Below are 14,247 nucleotides of genomic sequence, written 5' to 3'. Positions count from 1 at the left end.
AGCCATGCACAGCGAATCACGTAAGATACCGACTTGTTGCTCTTTGCTCCCCAGTGCGGTAGAGGATTGCATTTCAAGGGTGGGCTCTGAGGTTCCCACTGATTTTCTCCTGTCAATGCCAAAAAATCATGACTCAGAATATTTGATGAAGAACACAGGGATCATCACCATGGCATATGGTAACAGCTGAACTCACTGAGGATCGCTTCACGCAGGAACGCATCGGCTTCCATCCAGAAGAGCAAGCTGCTGCAGTGAATATGATAGAACATCAAAGGGAATGTTGCTGTAAAAAAACTGCCATGTTTGTATGGTAAATCCTCTCTTCTTTAAATCAGAAGCAGGCAGATTAACGGCAGCTTTGTATGCAACATAAAATACAGGTCTACACTAATTAACTCTCAGAGTCAATATTCAGAAGATGATACACTTTTAGCACTAATTTATGGGTGTAATGAGCATGTTAAAGTGTTGCTAACCCTCGGCCTGCTGTGCTGGCCCAGTCAAACACCTTGTGCAGGCAGTAACTCCATTCGCGCCCCAAGGGTGCCACGTCCCCACCTTGTCATGAATGCATAGTCTATCCCTGAATGAGAGCCAGTTCTGAAAGGCAAAACAGAATGTGCTTTGTTAAAAAGGAACAGAGAGTAATAAAGGAAAAATAGGAAATTGCACAACAGTTCTTAAAATATCATGTAAACAATTAAGCTTAATTTATATCTGCTTTACAAAAGGTCCATCTTTATTAATTTGAAAGAAATATACTCAAAATGTATCAAATATTGATGAAAATGTTATCAACAAAAAAGTGAAAAGAAAAGAAAATCCAAAAGCGTCATACCTTGGCAAAAGAGTGTTTTCTTCCATTCCAGGGGGGCCATACAATTCAGGATGTTTCTGCTAACAAGCCTTTGTTCTGTCCTGGTGTTACTAGTGGCGATGGCAATGTCCCTACCGTTCCTCCAAATTGGCCTGTGTTAATCAACAATTCAAATGACAGCATTTTTCACAAAGTCTTAAAAAGAGCATTTTGAATTGTGAAGTTTAAACTCATATCCAATAAAATCCATCAGGGTAAACTTAACTCCGCTTGAGAACCACGCCCTCCAAGGCATCCTGAGGTCTGCTTCTCAGACGGGCTTGGTTGTCTACAAAAAAATTTTAGAATAAGGGAGTTTGGGATGGTGACAAATCATTTAATGGCTCTAAACACAGTCATAGGTATTGTGTCCAATTATATTTTAATATAAATTTCTTATATCTAGCCATAATGATAACATGAACAATCTACATGAATCCTTTAACAACTTTTTTATTTCTGGTTTGCTTTAAGATATATTAAGCTACTGTTTAGTCTAAAACTGATTTTGGGGGATTTTTTTAAAATACCCCTCACATTATTAGTCAATTTAGAAGGAATTACGTGAATATGAATTGCCAGATGTTCCCATGGATAACACATCGATTTTAACCAATGTCTGGTAAAAAAAAAAAATACATTTGAAAATTACCATGTTTACAGGCCGAAGTAAAAAAATCTGAATTAAACAGGCTCGAGAAAAATGTTTCCCAAATAAACGTAAATAATCCTCTATGTGGGATATATGCTGCCTGGCATCTACTTCGTTAGCAAGAATTATGGTTAATTTGATCAGCAGGTTTCACCAAAAACACTCGCTCTCGTGAAAACATGGGGAAATAAGTACTGTTATTGACCGTTGATTGGTGTTTGATGCTTCACAAAAGTTATCCTGGGAGTCTCTCGGACCATAGTGATGGGTTTCCAAGACAGACTCTATGGAAGCGGCCGGCCACCGCTTGTGGCCATTCCTTGGGCTGTACGACTCCTGCTGCACCAGAGTCAACCCGCAACCTGTGGATAGGCCAACACATCGCAAATCTTTCAATAGTACTGTACAGCAATGAAGACCAACAGCTACACATCATCCTCTGCCAAGTCTCTTGTGGTGAAAAGTGTGACAGATCTTGGATTTGTTTTACCGTGGCCTGTGACTTTGTCCCGTCGGTGAGGATGAAGGCCCGTGAATCCCTCCCAAACACAACTCCTGTCCGGTCCTGGCGGGCACCAAAACACAATTCATCACACTGACTGCCTTCAATGTGAAACCTCGCTTGCTGACACCCTCCTGGAAATTTCACTTCCAGCTGAGGGAGATAGGAGATATTTGCCAGTTACTCTGAGGATTAAGGAAATTCATTTTGCCCCTCACTTTATAGATTTCAAGGGACAGTTTGGTCTGTGTTCAGCAGCCTTTCCAGGCGAATCTGGTTCCCTGATGATGTCTGCGTTCTCCCTCTTCCACCTGGGCTTGGGCTTTGGACTGCCGCTTCAAATGCGGAGCAGGTCGGTTCTTGTGTCTCAGCTTCCAATTTCATGTTGGAATGGTAGCTTAGGAGGAAAGAGGCTCAGATTTTATTAGCTACATTCTTTTGACCACTCTGACAGGGGGTGTATATTTGATTTACTTTAACTAGTGTTGGAATGAACCTTAACACCATGGCAAAAACTTACCACTGAACAAAATATAAACGTAGACACTTATGTTTTTGTGTGCTCCCGTTTTTCATGAGGATGAACTCAAAGATCTAAACATTTTCTACATACACAAATAACCATTTCTCTCAAATTATTGTTCACAAATCTGAAAAAATCTGTGATAGTGAGCACTTCTCCTTTGGCCGAGATTAATCCATCCCACCCACAGGTCTGGACATATCAAGATGCTGATTAGACAGGCATGGATTATTGCACAGGGTGTGCCTTAGGCATGGCCCACAATAAAAGGCCCCTCTGAAATGTGCTTTTGCTTTATTGGGGGGTTTGGGGTTCCAAAAACCAGGTCAGTAATCTGGTGGTGAGGGTTAGGATTAGGGTTAGGGGTTAAATGTTAAATGCGACCTGCCACTTATATAGCGCTTTATCCAGTCTTTTAAGACCCCTCAAAGCGCTTTAACCCTTAACTACCATGTCATTCACCCGTTTCACCAAACCCATTCATACAGGAGCCAGTGTATCGTTTGTCTAGGTCAAGGAACTAAACATGGCCATACCACATTGCACACACCTTGGCCATGCCATCGTGTGAGCCAACTGCAGCGGTTAAGTATCTTGCCCAAGGATACATCGACATGTTGGACTGCATGGGGCCTGGGATCGGGAACCCAACCTTCTGGGTTGAAAGACGGACCGCACGTCCCTCGCAGCCACAGTCGCCCACACAGTCGGGTTAGGGTAATGTTGTGAATCGAGTGGCCCATGGTGTTGGTGGGTTATGTATGGTAATGGGCGTATGTTTGGATGAATGAACACAGGCCACTTGATTCACGCAACATTACCCTAACCCTACCCTAATCCGTAACCCTCACACCAGAGTACCGACTGGTTTTCGGCGAACCCCCCGCCAGGACACCCCCAATCAGAAGCCAAAAATGCACGTTTCAGGAGTGGCCTTTATTGTGGGCAGCCCAAAGGCACTCACTTGTGCAATATAAACATGCTGTCTAATCCTCATCTTGATATTGCCACACCTGTGAGGTGGAATGATGTATCCTCGGCAAGTGAGGAAGTGCTCACTTTCACAGATTTTTTCAGATTTGTGAACAATATTTGGAGAAATGGTTTTTTGGTGTATTAGAAAATGTTTTAGATGTTGGAGTTCTTTCTCCATGAAAAATGGGAGCAAAAACAAAAGTGTTGCGTTTATATTTTTGTTCAGTGTGTTGATTGAAACTCATTTAAAAAGGTAATGTTCATTTGTGCTTATTGGACTGTTCTAATGTGAATATGGACGTTAAGGTAATATATATATACCTATATATATATATATATATTATATGGCTATATATATATATATAGTATATATTGTCCATTAGATGGTCTTTACTGAAATAATAGTCATATTTTCAAGACAATGGCATTTATAACTTGGGACATAAAATGTTTGTTAAAAAATGCAGACAGATCTACTAAATTATTTATAGTTTTTGATCTATTACGTAAGCATTTTAATTGTTTATTGTCTCTTGTTTTGTTATGTTCTATTCATGTCTCCGTCTGTTCCTTTTGTTTTATTTCTAAGTGTAATATTTAACAGTGTGTTCGTCTAAAAGAGCGTATAGGGTCAGTCAACCTATAAATAAATATTAAAGCCACATTAATTCAGTTTGGAGCTTGGCCCCTTAAGAAATAACAAACATAAAATAAAAAGGATACAAATATTTATTTCTATCCTTTTATTTCACGTTATGAGTAATGTTAAGAAAATTGGTATAATGAATACTTTATATTCCAGCATTCTTGTATCTTTCATTTTTTTCTTAAATATTTGCAAAAAATAAATTTACTTATTTATTACTCCTCATTTATTTCCTATGACTCAAATTAAAGTATTTTCGTGTCCTGATTGGTTGTTTTATTAAAATGGACCTATCATGATATATTTTAAAAATATATTGCAGGGCCATACCTATATAAAACATGTCTGTGAAGTTTTTTTTTCAAAATAACAAACAGATCATGCATTTTAGCCATGCCTCATTTCGTTCTATTTGCTCTATTCCAGCCCTGTTTTTGCAAGGGCTGATTCTGTGGCAAATGAGCTGCAGCTGACCACAATCCCCTGCAAAGGATGGGGGCGTGGCACAAGCGTCATATTACCATGCTGTTACCATGCTGTTACCATGCCATGCAACCCCCCATTCCCCTGATAGGTGGAGAGTTGCCCATATAGGCGGAGCACCCCGTTTCTGACGTCAGAACAATTTCAAATCTGGATCAGTCTGTATCAGCTCCGTTGCAGCCCCATTTTTAGAGCTTTGGGTATGGAGGAAAAGAGAGAGGGTTGTGTTTTCTGACACGTGGTGAGTTCCCTGACACACCGGGGACACATATTCATGTATAAAAGACATAAAAAAGTGCATTTTGCATGATAGGTCCCCTTTAAAGAAACAAAGAAAGGGATTAACCAAGCAAATAAGAGCAGAGAACGGATACAAATGTCTAATGAAGTGCTGATTCACAATTTTATTAAATACTAATGTTAATATTTTGTTTTGTCTTGCAACTCCAATGGGTGGCTGATCAAGAGCCCTATCGATGCCTGCACATTCATCATGGCCGGTCTTTGCTTGAGAGACACAAATCCTACTTATTGCATCTTTAAGTGGAGTAATAAAGACGTTTTGACATGAAATTATGAGTGGATGAATAATGTGTAAATGTATTTGGGTTTTTTTCCTACATTTTCTCATGGACTCCTGCTTCAAGACCGACTCCTCTTGTTTGCGAAGGTTCTCCTCGTTGAGAAATTGCTGTGAATAAATAAATTAATAACTAGATCAGTGAATACTCCCTTCAGGAAATGTTCTGTTTGTTCAAGAGTTAATTTTAATAAGGTTTACCTGTTGCCTGAGCTGTTCATCGTACCTCTGTCTGGCAAGCTTGTCTTGAAATTGTGCCCTCTGGGGGTGAGATGGAAAATAACACATCACATTTACATGTGTTCCAGATGAAACATATCTTTGTGGGCTTTTGGTTATTTCTTTAATTCCTTACTGCCTGGTTCTGCTTTGTCTCCTCTACCAGTGTTTTGCGTCTCTCCTCGGCCTGGAGATGTATCTGCTCGCCCTTCAACTGCTCCACAGCCGCCTCATATTCCTGTTGAGGAGTTTGGTTGTGTTATATTTCCTGACATCAGGGTTTAATATCAGTTAACAACACAATATTGTTGTTCATACAGTCACATAGATTCCCTTTTACAATCCATCCTCCAATACTTACTTTAACTTTACTCTCATGCTCCAGCTGTACAGTCTGCTCCTGCATACGAGCCAAACTAAGCGCTTCTTTGGCATGTCCTTGAAATGAAAAATATATAAAACAGTAAGTGGTGGTGCTTTATTCATTAAACTATTTACTTTTTTTTTTAACACCAAGACAATTATAGTTTTACTTTTCAGAATAACATGCCTTTAAATGCCACTACAATATGTGGACCTGTTTGTCAGTGTGTTTATAGAGAGCATAACAGACAGTTAAGAAGGTGAATGAAACAAAAGGACACTGTATGTTCTTCACGCCCATACAGTTAACAGCAGTAGGCATGGTCATGTGTATATACTGACATGAAGGCCTTGACGTATGGGACAGGTGAGGCGCTGCGCTCGAGTACACTTTGTTCCACCTGCTCTCCCTGTCACGCCCCCCAAAACTCTCTAACTTTGTTGCAGATTGTGCGGAGGTCATACAGGCTAGCACACTTGTAGTAGCAAACGTGTGCTACACGTTAAATAATTCAGTAGACTGCTTTGTTCCGTTCCCCCTCAGACAAAATAACAAAGAAGCCATAATGACCCCCAAAGTGCACATACTACAACAATGATTTAAAACGAAATATCTGTAACAGAACACATTGTTTTAAAACTGCAGCCAGACCTAGGACTCTAGTGTTTGGTGGAGTTTAACCAGCTTAAAAAGTTGAATGAAATGCTATCTATTTTGTGATGCTAACTTCGAGATGTGTATGCAGAAGTAAATAGTTAAACCCAAAAGCTAAGCATTGACCATGAAACATAATGTTTAAAGACTGCACATTTGCCAAGTATACATTTAACTTCACATTTTTTAATGGAATTCGGCGCGATGGACTCACCAGAAAAGAACAGAGCGTACTAACATGCGAAAGTCTGTCTAAACTAGAAACAAATGAAAATATCAAATTAACACTGAAAGGAATGAAGTACATTTGTAACATGCTAGAAAAATGACCACGCACGTGATTTGTCGAGTTCCCTTGCAGCTTTTGCAGCTCTCTCCAGCCCAGTCGGGTCGAAGTTGCTCCACTTGTCCCCGGCTCTGCCTCCCCCTGAACCTCCTGGTGCTCCCCCGGCTCCTTCAGCTGCAGCAGCCGTTACCTGCTCCTCCAACGACGGTGAACTGGAGCCCCCCCACCAGCCGAAGAGCCACGACATGGTGCTTCAATTGTGTCCGTGCAACAGGCTGCAGTTTCGGGATTCAGAGCCTCGACTGTGGGGGTGGTAGTGTACCCATGCTTATGAAAGTCAAGTATAATAACAGGTGAAAGGAACTTTCGGTCAAACCTTTCAAACTAAAACGAGTACAGAAAAATTAACTTCTGTTTTAAGATAATTGTGTATATCAATAACAGATAAAGGGAAATGAAAATGCACTTCAATAAATAATATCTTGAAAATGCAGTCAGATTATTTTTACACAGATATGTCAGTTTGGTTCAACTCATTTGTTGACTGAAGTGCTAAATAATTACTCCATTTATTGCTTTTTTGTATGCTTTTATTTTGAAAACATAAAAATTCAAAATCACTGCAAGCTTTAGGTTGTGACGCGACCTTGGGACTGATTGTACATTACATCTATTATTTTCTCATCACTATGTATACATATTATTTATGCATGTTAATCAGAATTTCTCTAAAACAATATTAAATGTTAGCGTAATTTAGCCCAATGTGTTTTTCTAACCTCTTTCTGCATTATGTAAAATGTATTATCTTTGTTATGTCTGAGTTGTGTTGAGTATTTTGAAAATCCAAGTAAAATTGAACATGCTTACCATATGAGGTCCAGGGATTCTTCCTTATTTTATTGTTTCTTTTATATTCGTATAAGTGTTTTCGATAGTTTTACAATCCAGACTGGAATGAATAACATCGACAACATTTTTGAGAGTCTTTTCCAGAGGAAGAGTATGGGCAGCAGCACGATAGGTTGTCTACACTAATATAATGAGAGGTGCAGGTTATTTCTTATATGGAAAGTCAGTCATGACTGTTACATTTTATTGACCATGTGAAAAAAGATCATTAATAAAATTACAATCTACATAAGTAATTTAAGTCTTTCCCCCGACCTTCACATTTATTGCCACCTGAATAGTTAATTGTGTACATCTCTTTACCGGAGAACAGATTGGCAGTCGTAACATTTACTGCATACATGACATGGACATACTTCAATAACCCAGAGTGGCTCCTATTCCTAACAAACGATAGGGGCTCTAGAAAGGACTGCAAATATTATTTTAGACTAAACATAAGTGGTAAATCAGTTACTGGTATGTAACATGTATACAAAGTGGATGGATGAAGGACATATTAAGTAACAATGCTTGCATGGTTTGAATTGAAACTTTATTGAGATGGCCTAAAAATGAAATATCAATACAAATAGGAAATTAATTACAAAAATGTATAATATTAAAAATATATTTAATAACACAACAAATTCAGCAAAGGGTAGAAACAACTTTTTAAATCAACATATTTTCACCTAAAAGAAGAACGCTCAGAAGATATGGGCAAAGTCAAATAAGAATAATTATTATCATAAACCTGTATCTATGTAAAATTTTGCACCTGACCTGTATAACACTGTATGTGCTATCATGGGTACATAACTGACCCTGGTTAGCAATGTGAGGCTCATACACAATGGTGCATTCAAGTGCTGTCGGATGTATAGTCTATTCACGAATTAAGTCTACATTTACGAAACAAATAAGTGAAGCATGGGCATTTATTATTATTTTTATAATTAAACGTGACTTGTCGTAATCAAGTTTGAGGCTCATTTATATTATACAGCTGCAACGTTAATATCTGCGTACAAGTGTGTGGTCTGACAGCAGGATGAAAGAGCTCGGTGGGAGTCCGTGAAGGCAACAATCACTGTGAACGTCACGTAACATGGACTCACATAGAGGGCGGGGCTTATGCTTACGTACAGTCTAGTTGAGACAAAACTGAGCTGTCCTGTCTGCTCTGTAGAGTTACAGTAAAAAACAAATATATACTTAAAGATGTCGGTGGTTAGTTTGGTCTTGAGTCGAAATGTTTTGGCCATTAGGAACTCTGGCATGGTGGTGGTGAGTACAGAATATTGTTATTAAATTCATCAAGGACATAGTATTAAAGCAGACATGCCTCATGGGCTACTTTTAGAAGTGTGTATGTTAGCAAATAGGTGTTGGTGTGGATGTATTGATAGCTAGGTGTATGCTAAGCAACAGCGAATCTGTGTAGTGTTAATTTTGTTATACAACGACATGTAACAACCCACCCTGCTCTTCCTGGCTAGGTGTGTACATTTTACTAATACAATTGGCTTTTCTGTAAAGTGTCAATTATTCGTGTAGTATTTACATTAAGCAGTCCACGTTTCATTATCATTATATTAAATGATTAGTCAACCTGTTCATTGTTAGTGAGCTTAGCCTATGTACAACCCCTCCCTCACATTTCCATCTTTCGGGATTATATATCAAATCTAAAGGTTTATAGCAGTTAGGAAACACAAACATTTCTTTACTACTCATCTTTTTTAAAGAAATATTTAAGTTATTGGGCTGAAGTCCATCTTTAATTGTCCTTAAAAAGTCAGTTAGGTAACCAAAGACAGCAAAGTGATGTAACACTGTCAAAGAAGTTCAGCCATACTACCACTAGGGGGAGACTCTTCCCTTTGTAATGCACATTGTGTAAACAGAATAACTAGCTACAACATGAAATACTCTATTATTTTTGGTTTATTTGAAAGGGTGTCTTAAAGATTGTAATAGTAGTTTTAACATTTTTATAAGGTCTAAAATAAATGTATAATTCATGATGTGGTTTTAAAGGCTTTCATTAGAACTATGTTTTATATTTTTGTGGTGGCGTTTTGTAGTTGTTTGTATAGGTTTCGATAACATGTATCCTCTTGTATTACAGGATATAATTACCAGGTCTTATTTTAGCCTTTAGTTCATGTAAACAGCAGCTAGGTCACATTATGACGTGGGCCTTTATACATAACACTTGCTTGCATAGCTATTTATTTTTATTTTAAGTACTAGAAATCATGCAGTATTTTCCATTTGAAATATCTCTTTGATTCATACAGCCTCTCTTTTCTTATTTTACAGATGGTACGGCATGCTCAGACGGCCGCGGCCCCGGCCCCCGAACCCAGGATCAAGAAGTTCCAGATTTACCGCTGGGACCCAGACTCTGCTGGAAACAAACCACGAATGCAGACATACGACATAGATCTCAACAGGTGAGTTGTAATTCCATGATAATTGTCAAGTCGTTTAATCTTTATGTGATAAATTCCATTGACCTGCTTCTTCTGTTCTAGCTGTGGTCCAATGGTTCTGGATGCCCTCATTAAGATCAAGAATGAGGTTGACCCCACACTCACATTCAGACGCTCCTGCCGTGAAGGTAAGTCACAAATTGAAAAAGAGCTTGCACATAATAATGTAAACAATTTCCAAAGATTAAAACAAAAAACAAATTAGATATACCTTTTATAATTATATTGTTAATATGTATGTGTACACAAACAAGACTGAATTAGATATGTCAAGAAGCCACAAGCTTTAAAACAAAAACTCCACTCAATTAAAGGACAAAAACAACAAACAGCAAAAAAACATTAAAATAATTTATTAAAATACAACCAAATATGCCAAACGTGCCTGATGTAAATGAATGCCACTGATATTGTTTATTTATTTTTTTGTCGGTTTCAAGAGTTTTTTGAAAATGTTATTACAGGCTGTGGGAGCCATGAAATGTGTTAAGTAATCCTTTATGTTTTAATATAAGATATTTGTTTGATCACTATTGATTGGTTGGCTTGGGTCACATGGAGATGGGCGGCACTCATTATAACCCTGTTCACCTGCGTGAGGTGTGTGTGTGGAAGAGAGGGTGACACAGGGCCGTTGTACTTTTTGTTGACCGCAAGTTGAAATTATTGCTCTGATTAATATAACAATGTACATGTCCAAGGAGAATACGTTGATTATCCCAGTTTTCATTTAACCACATTATTTTGCAACAGAGTTTTTGATCTCAGCAAGTGCTTTTTTGTAACATGTCACACAATATCAAACAGGCCCGGCCTCAGCCTCTCAGCGACTTTGTTTGTTTCCTGCTGTCGCTATACAGGCAAAAATAATACACATAACAAACACATTAAATATGATATGACAATATAACCCCCAAAAAGAGAAGAAAAATGAGCATTTCTACAATGACACGGTAACATTTAAAAAGTTGACAACTGAAAAAAAGCTGAAACGTATGTGTATTAATTTGTTTTATATAATCCCTTTTCCAGTCCAGAGCATATATTTCCTCAGTTTATGTTGAGGTTGTGCTACTTTGTAAGCGTCCTATCAATTCATTAATCAAAAAAGCTCACAGTGTATTCTTTTAGGGGACTTGGATTTAGTTTAGTTCAGTGATTGAGTCTTGGTGATTGTGTATCCCTTCAGGTATCTGCGGTTCATGTGCCATGAACATAAATGGAGGCAACACTCTGGCATGCCTTAACAAAATTGACACCAAAACCAGCAAACCGACCAAAATCTACCCGCTGCCACACATGTATGTGGTCAAAGATCTGGTGCCTGTAAGTACTGCAAGATAGGAACATTATAACCATGGCTATATTTGAAAGTAGCAAGAATTGAAATAAAGGAATAATAAAATAATATATATAATTAATTGGCTGTTTGAGTAAGTTCTCCCTCTTGTGATTTCCACCAGGATATGAGCAACTTCTACGCACAGTACAAATCCATCGAGCCCTACCTGAAGAAGAAAGATGAAGCACAAGAAGGGAAGGAGCAGTATTACCAGTCAGTGGAGGACAGGCAAAAACTGGTAAATAAACCATTCTTACTGTAAGATTCACCTGTCCAATGTTCGATACATTACTCGTGAAAATATTTAGCATTATCACCCTTTTAGTGATTGTAGTTTGCCTGCGTGATAACTTTCTTCATACCCCAACAGGACGGCCTGTATGAGTGCATCCTCTGCGCCTGCTGCAGCACCAGCTGTCCCAGCTACTGGTGGAACGGAGACAAATACCTGGGACCTGCTGTCCTAATGCAGGTGGGTCATCATATTTGCTTATGAGATGCCTGCTGTTATTTCAAATAATAAATGTAACAGGAATTTAAGTCCATACTAGGGACCTTGTGAGCCTGTTATGCTCATTACTAACCAGAGAGTGAAAATGTTGCTAGATAATTTCCACTAGGGAGGCAGAAAATGTGAAGCTAAACCTGAGGGGGGTGCCAGAGCAAAAGCACGTGGCAAGTGGTCATGAGTTTAAAAGGAATCCTATCATGCGACTCCTTGTCCAACACCCTTGTCAAGATTTTTGTGATAGATATGTAGTATGGACAGTTTATTTTCTATTTTAACATTGACAGGTTTTAGAGGTTTGACAGATAAAAAAGCGAATGACTATACATCTGCAAAGAATTTTTATTTTAATCACCTAGGGAACTTTGGGATTTGAGCCTTTAGACACTATGCACAAAGACTATTACACACTGCAGGAAAGGGGAAATCCCCCAAAAAGCAAAAAAGAAGAATAGGGGTTCTTTAACATTGAGCATTGCCCTCTGAAATCATGCACTTATTATGTAGTCTATGTTTTATATTTAAAAAATCAGTGCAAAAATGTTTCATGATGGAGCAAACAGATGAAAATGTGTTTTATTATCCAACAGGCATACCGGTGGATGATTGACTCCCGTGATGAGTTCACTGAGGAGCGTCTGTCTAAACTTCAAGACCCTTTCTCTCTCTACCGCTGCCATACTATCATGAACTGCACTAAGACGTGTCCAAAGGTACTAAAAAAAACCACTCTTACACACACACACTCTCGCAAGGTTAATAGACTTTTAGTTTCTCATTGTCTGTTTTACTCACTGCTCCGCAGGGTCTCAACCCAGGAAAGGCCATTGCAGAGATCAAGAAAATGATGGCGACCTACAAAGAGAAGAAAGCAGTAGCTTTATGAACAAATCAACATCCAGCGGGCCTGAGAATCACTGACAAAACATTAAACTAAGCTAAGACGATGACAAGGACCCACCCCGTTATATTTTGCCTACATTAGCACATTTGTATCACTTTCATGAGTGTGTAAAACATGAGTTTGTGGATATGTGTAAGTGTGAGGTGATAAGGCAGACCAAGACAGGAATGTGTGTGAAAAGGGTTCTGCAAAGGACAGTTCAGCCAAATATTTTGGAAGGTTGCAACATGTTGGACCACATTTCTGCTATTTATCTGCAAAGTGAAAATACTAAGCTATGTTGTATTTATTCTAAGCATGAAAAATGTATTGTAAATAATTAATTATGTGTTCATTAAAGATCATTATGGAAATTGAGTCATTTTCTTTTGAATCGTGAAAAAAACCGATTACTTGATACAATGCAATATTGAAGCAGAATAAATGTTAGCTTGTCAAAGCAGGTAAAAGACAAATGGATGAAAAGGGAAAAATAAACACCAGCCGAAAGCCTTTATAGAGGCTGCCTTAGAAAAAGCAATAATTGGTTTTCCGTTAATATTCACAGTTCTAATGGGAATAAATATGTAGGCTATAATTGTATGGGATTAGTTTTGTATCATAAAGATAAAGCAACACTTTCTCAGAATAAAGCAAAACTATGAGTTTAAAAGAAAAAAAAACAGGCAAGCAAAATAAAATAAATTTCAAAAATAAAACTATAAATTGCAAACAAATCATTTGTGTAATCATGTTAACTATAAGTATTTTTTCTTTGTTTTAACATAGGTTTTTGTTTGCAGTTCTTGTTTCTTCTTTCTCAATGATCAGACTTTTGCTCTCGCTGCAGCTTTCTCGTTTACGCTCCCTCATTTTTTGTTTTAGATTTTGACACAAACATCCCAGGTGGGCAGGATTTTCAGGGGTGTGTCCTCATTGGCTACTCAGTTTTTTAGTGACAGCCCACTACACCACAGATCATACAGTGCAACTCATACAGCAAACTCCGGAGTCCACTCGGCCACGTTAGTGTTGGTGTCTCCTGGGGAGTTTTCATGAACATATCGGACTCATCTTATGGATTGCTGTGCATTAGACTTGTGTTGTGTAGTTTATACTTTATTCCAACTTTAAATATTTTAATACCTGAACACACTGCTGCTGTTAAATAATTTCCCAATTTGGGATTGATAAAGTGTCTGTCTGTCTATTTATTATTTATACATTAAAAAACTCATCTATGTGTTTTCAAGTCTAAAAGGTGATACTACAATATATAGACCCTCCAGAAAAACGCGATTCTGCGATCGCAGAATTTCCCGCATAATCAGCAAAATGCCGCAGATTTTTAAAAGTCCGCATATTTATCAAAAGGCCGC

The 14,247-nt window shown here is 38.2% G+C and overlaps 2 protein-coding genes across 2 annotated transcripts; one reads left to right on the top strand and one right to left on the bottom strand.

Annotated features, from left to right (window-relative positions):
- Positions 1–2,369: 2,369 nt before the first annotated feature.
- Positions 2,370–7,052, bottom strand: LOC104959031 (ATPase family AAA domain-containing protein 3-like). The gene is made up of 6 exons (XM_010786882.1): positions 6,795–7,052; positions 5,801–5,877; positions 5,576–5,677; positions 5,422–5,481; positions 5,262–5,331; positions 2,370–2,410 (listed from the first exon to the last, which is right to left on the bottom strand). The coding sequence occupies exons 1-6, from the start codon at positions 6,988–6,990 to the stop codon at positions 2,394–2,396; spliced, it is 522 nt and encodes a 173-aa protein (XP_010785184.1). The 5' UTR covers positions 6,991–7,052; the 3' UTR covers positions 2,370–2,393.
- A 1,723-nt stretch (positions 7,053–8,775) lies between these two features.
- LOC104959019 (succinate dehydrogenase [ubiquinone] iron-sulfur subunit, mitochondrial) lies at positions 8,776–13,242 on the top strand. Its single transcript, XM_010786871.1, has 8 exons — positions 8,776–8,924; positions 9,963–10,096; positions 10,178–10,263; positions 11,325–11,461; positions 11,599–11,715; positions 11,848–11,949; positions 12,576–12,698; positions 12,791–13,242. Exons 1-8 carry the CDS (start codon positions 8,859–8,861, stop codon positions 12,869–12,871), a joined length of 846 nt encoding a protein of 281 aa, XP_010785173.1. The 5' UTR covers positions 8,776–8,858; the 3' UTR covers positions 12,872–13,242.
- The last annotated feature ends 1,005 nt before the right edge of the window (positions 13,243–14,247 follow it).

The sequence above is a fragment of the Notothenia coriiceps genome, unplaced genomic scaffold (genome assembly GCF_000735185.1).
Source record: "Notothenia coriiceps isolate Sejong01 unplaced genomic scaffold, NC01 NC01_scaffold00001083, whole genome shotgun sequence".
NCBI classification, from domain to species: Eukaryota; Metazoa; Chordata; class Actinopteri; order Perciformes; family Nototheniidae; genus Notothenia; species Notothenia coriiceps.
Note: the sequence above shows the minus strand (reverse complement) of the source record. Positions and strands in the feature narration are given on the sequence as shown.

Bases quoted from the DNA above. Each gene is read 5' to 3' on its own strand.
- LOC104959031 (XM_010786882.1), bottom strand. From the start codon at position 6,990: ATGTCGTGGCTCTTCGGCTGGTGGGGGGGCTCCAGTTCACCGTCGTTG. The intron at 5,878-6,794 runs GTGCGTGGTCAT...TTTCATTTCAAG, and splicing joins AAGGGAACTCGACAAATCAC to GACATGCCAAAGAAGCGCTT. The intron at 5,332-5,421 runs GTAAACCTTATT...ATTTATTCACAG, and splicing joins ATGAACAGCTCAGGCAACAG to CAATTTCTCAACGAGGAGAA.
- LOC104959019 (XM_010786871.1), top strand. From the start codon at position 8,859: ATGTCGGTGGTTAGTTTGGTCTTGAGTCGAAATGTTTTGGCCATTAGG. The intron at 11,950-12,575 runs GTGGGTCATCAT...ATTATCCAACAG, and splicing joins GACCTGCTGTCCTAATGCAG to GCATACCGGTGGATGATTGA. The intron at 12,699-12,790 runs GTACTAAAAAAA...ACTGCTCCGCAG, and splicing joins GCACTAAGACGTGTCCAAAG to GGTCTCAACCCAGGAAAGGC.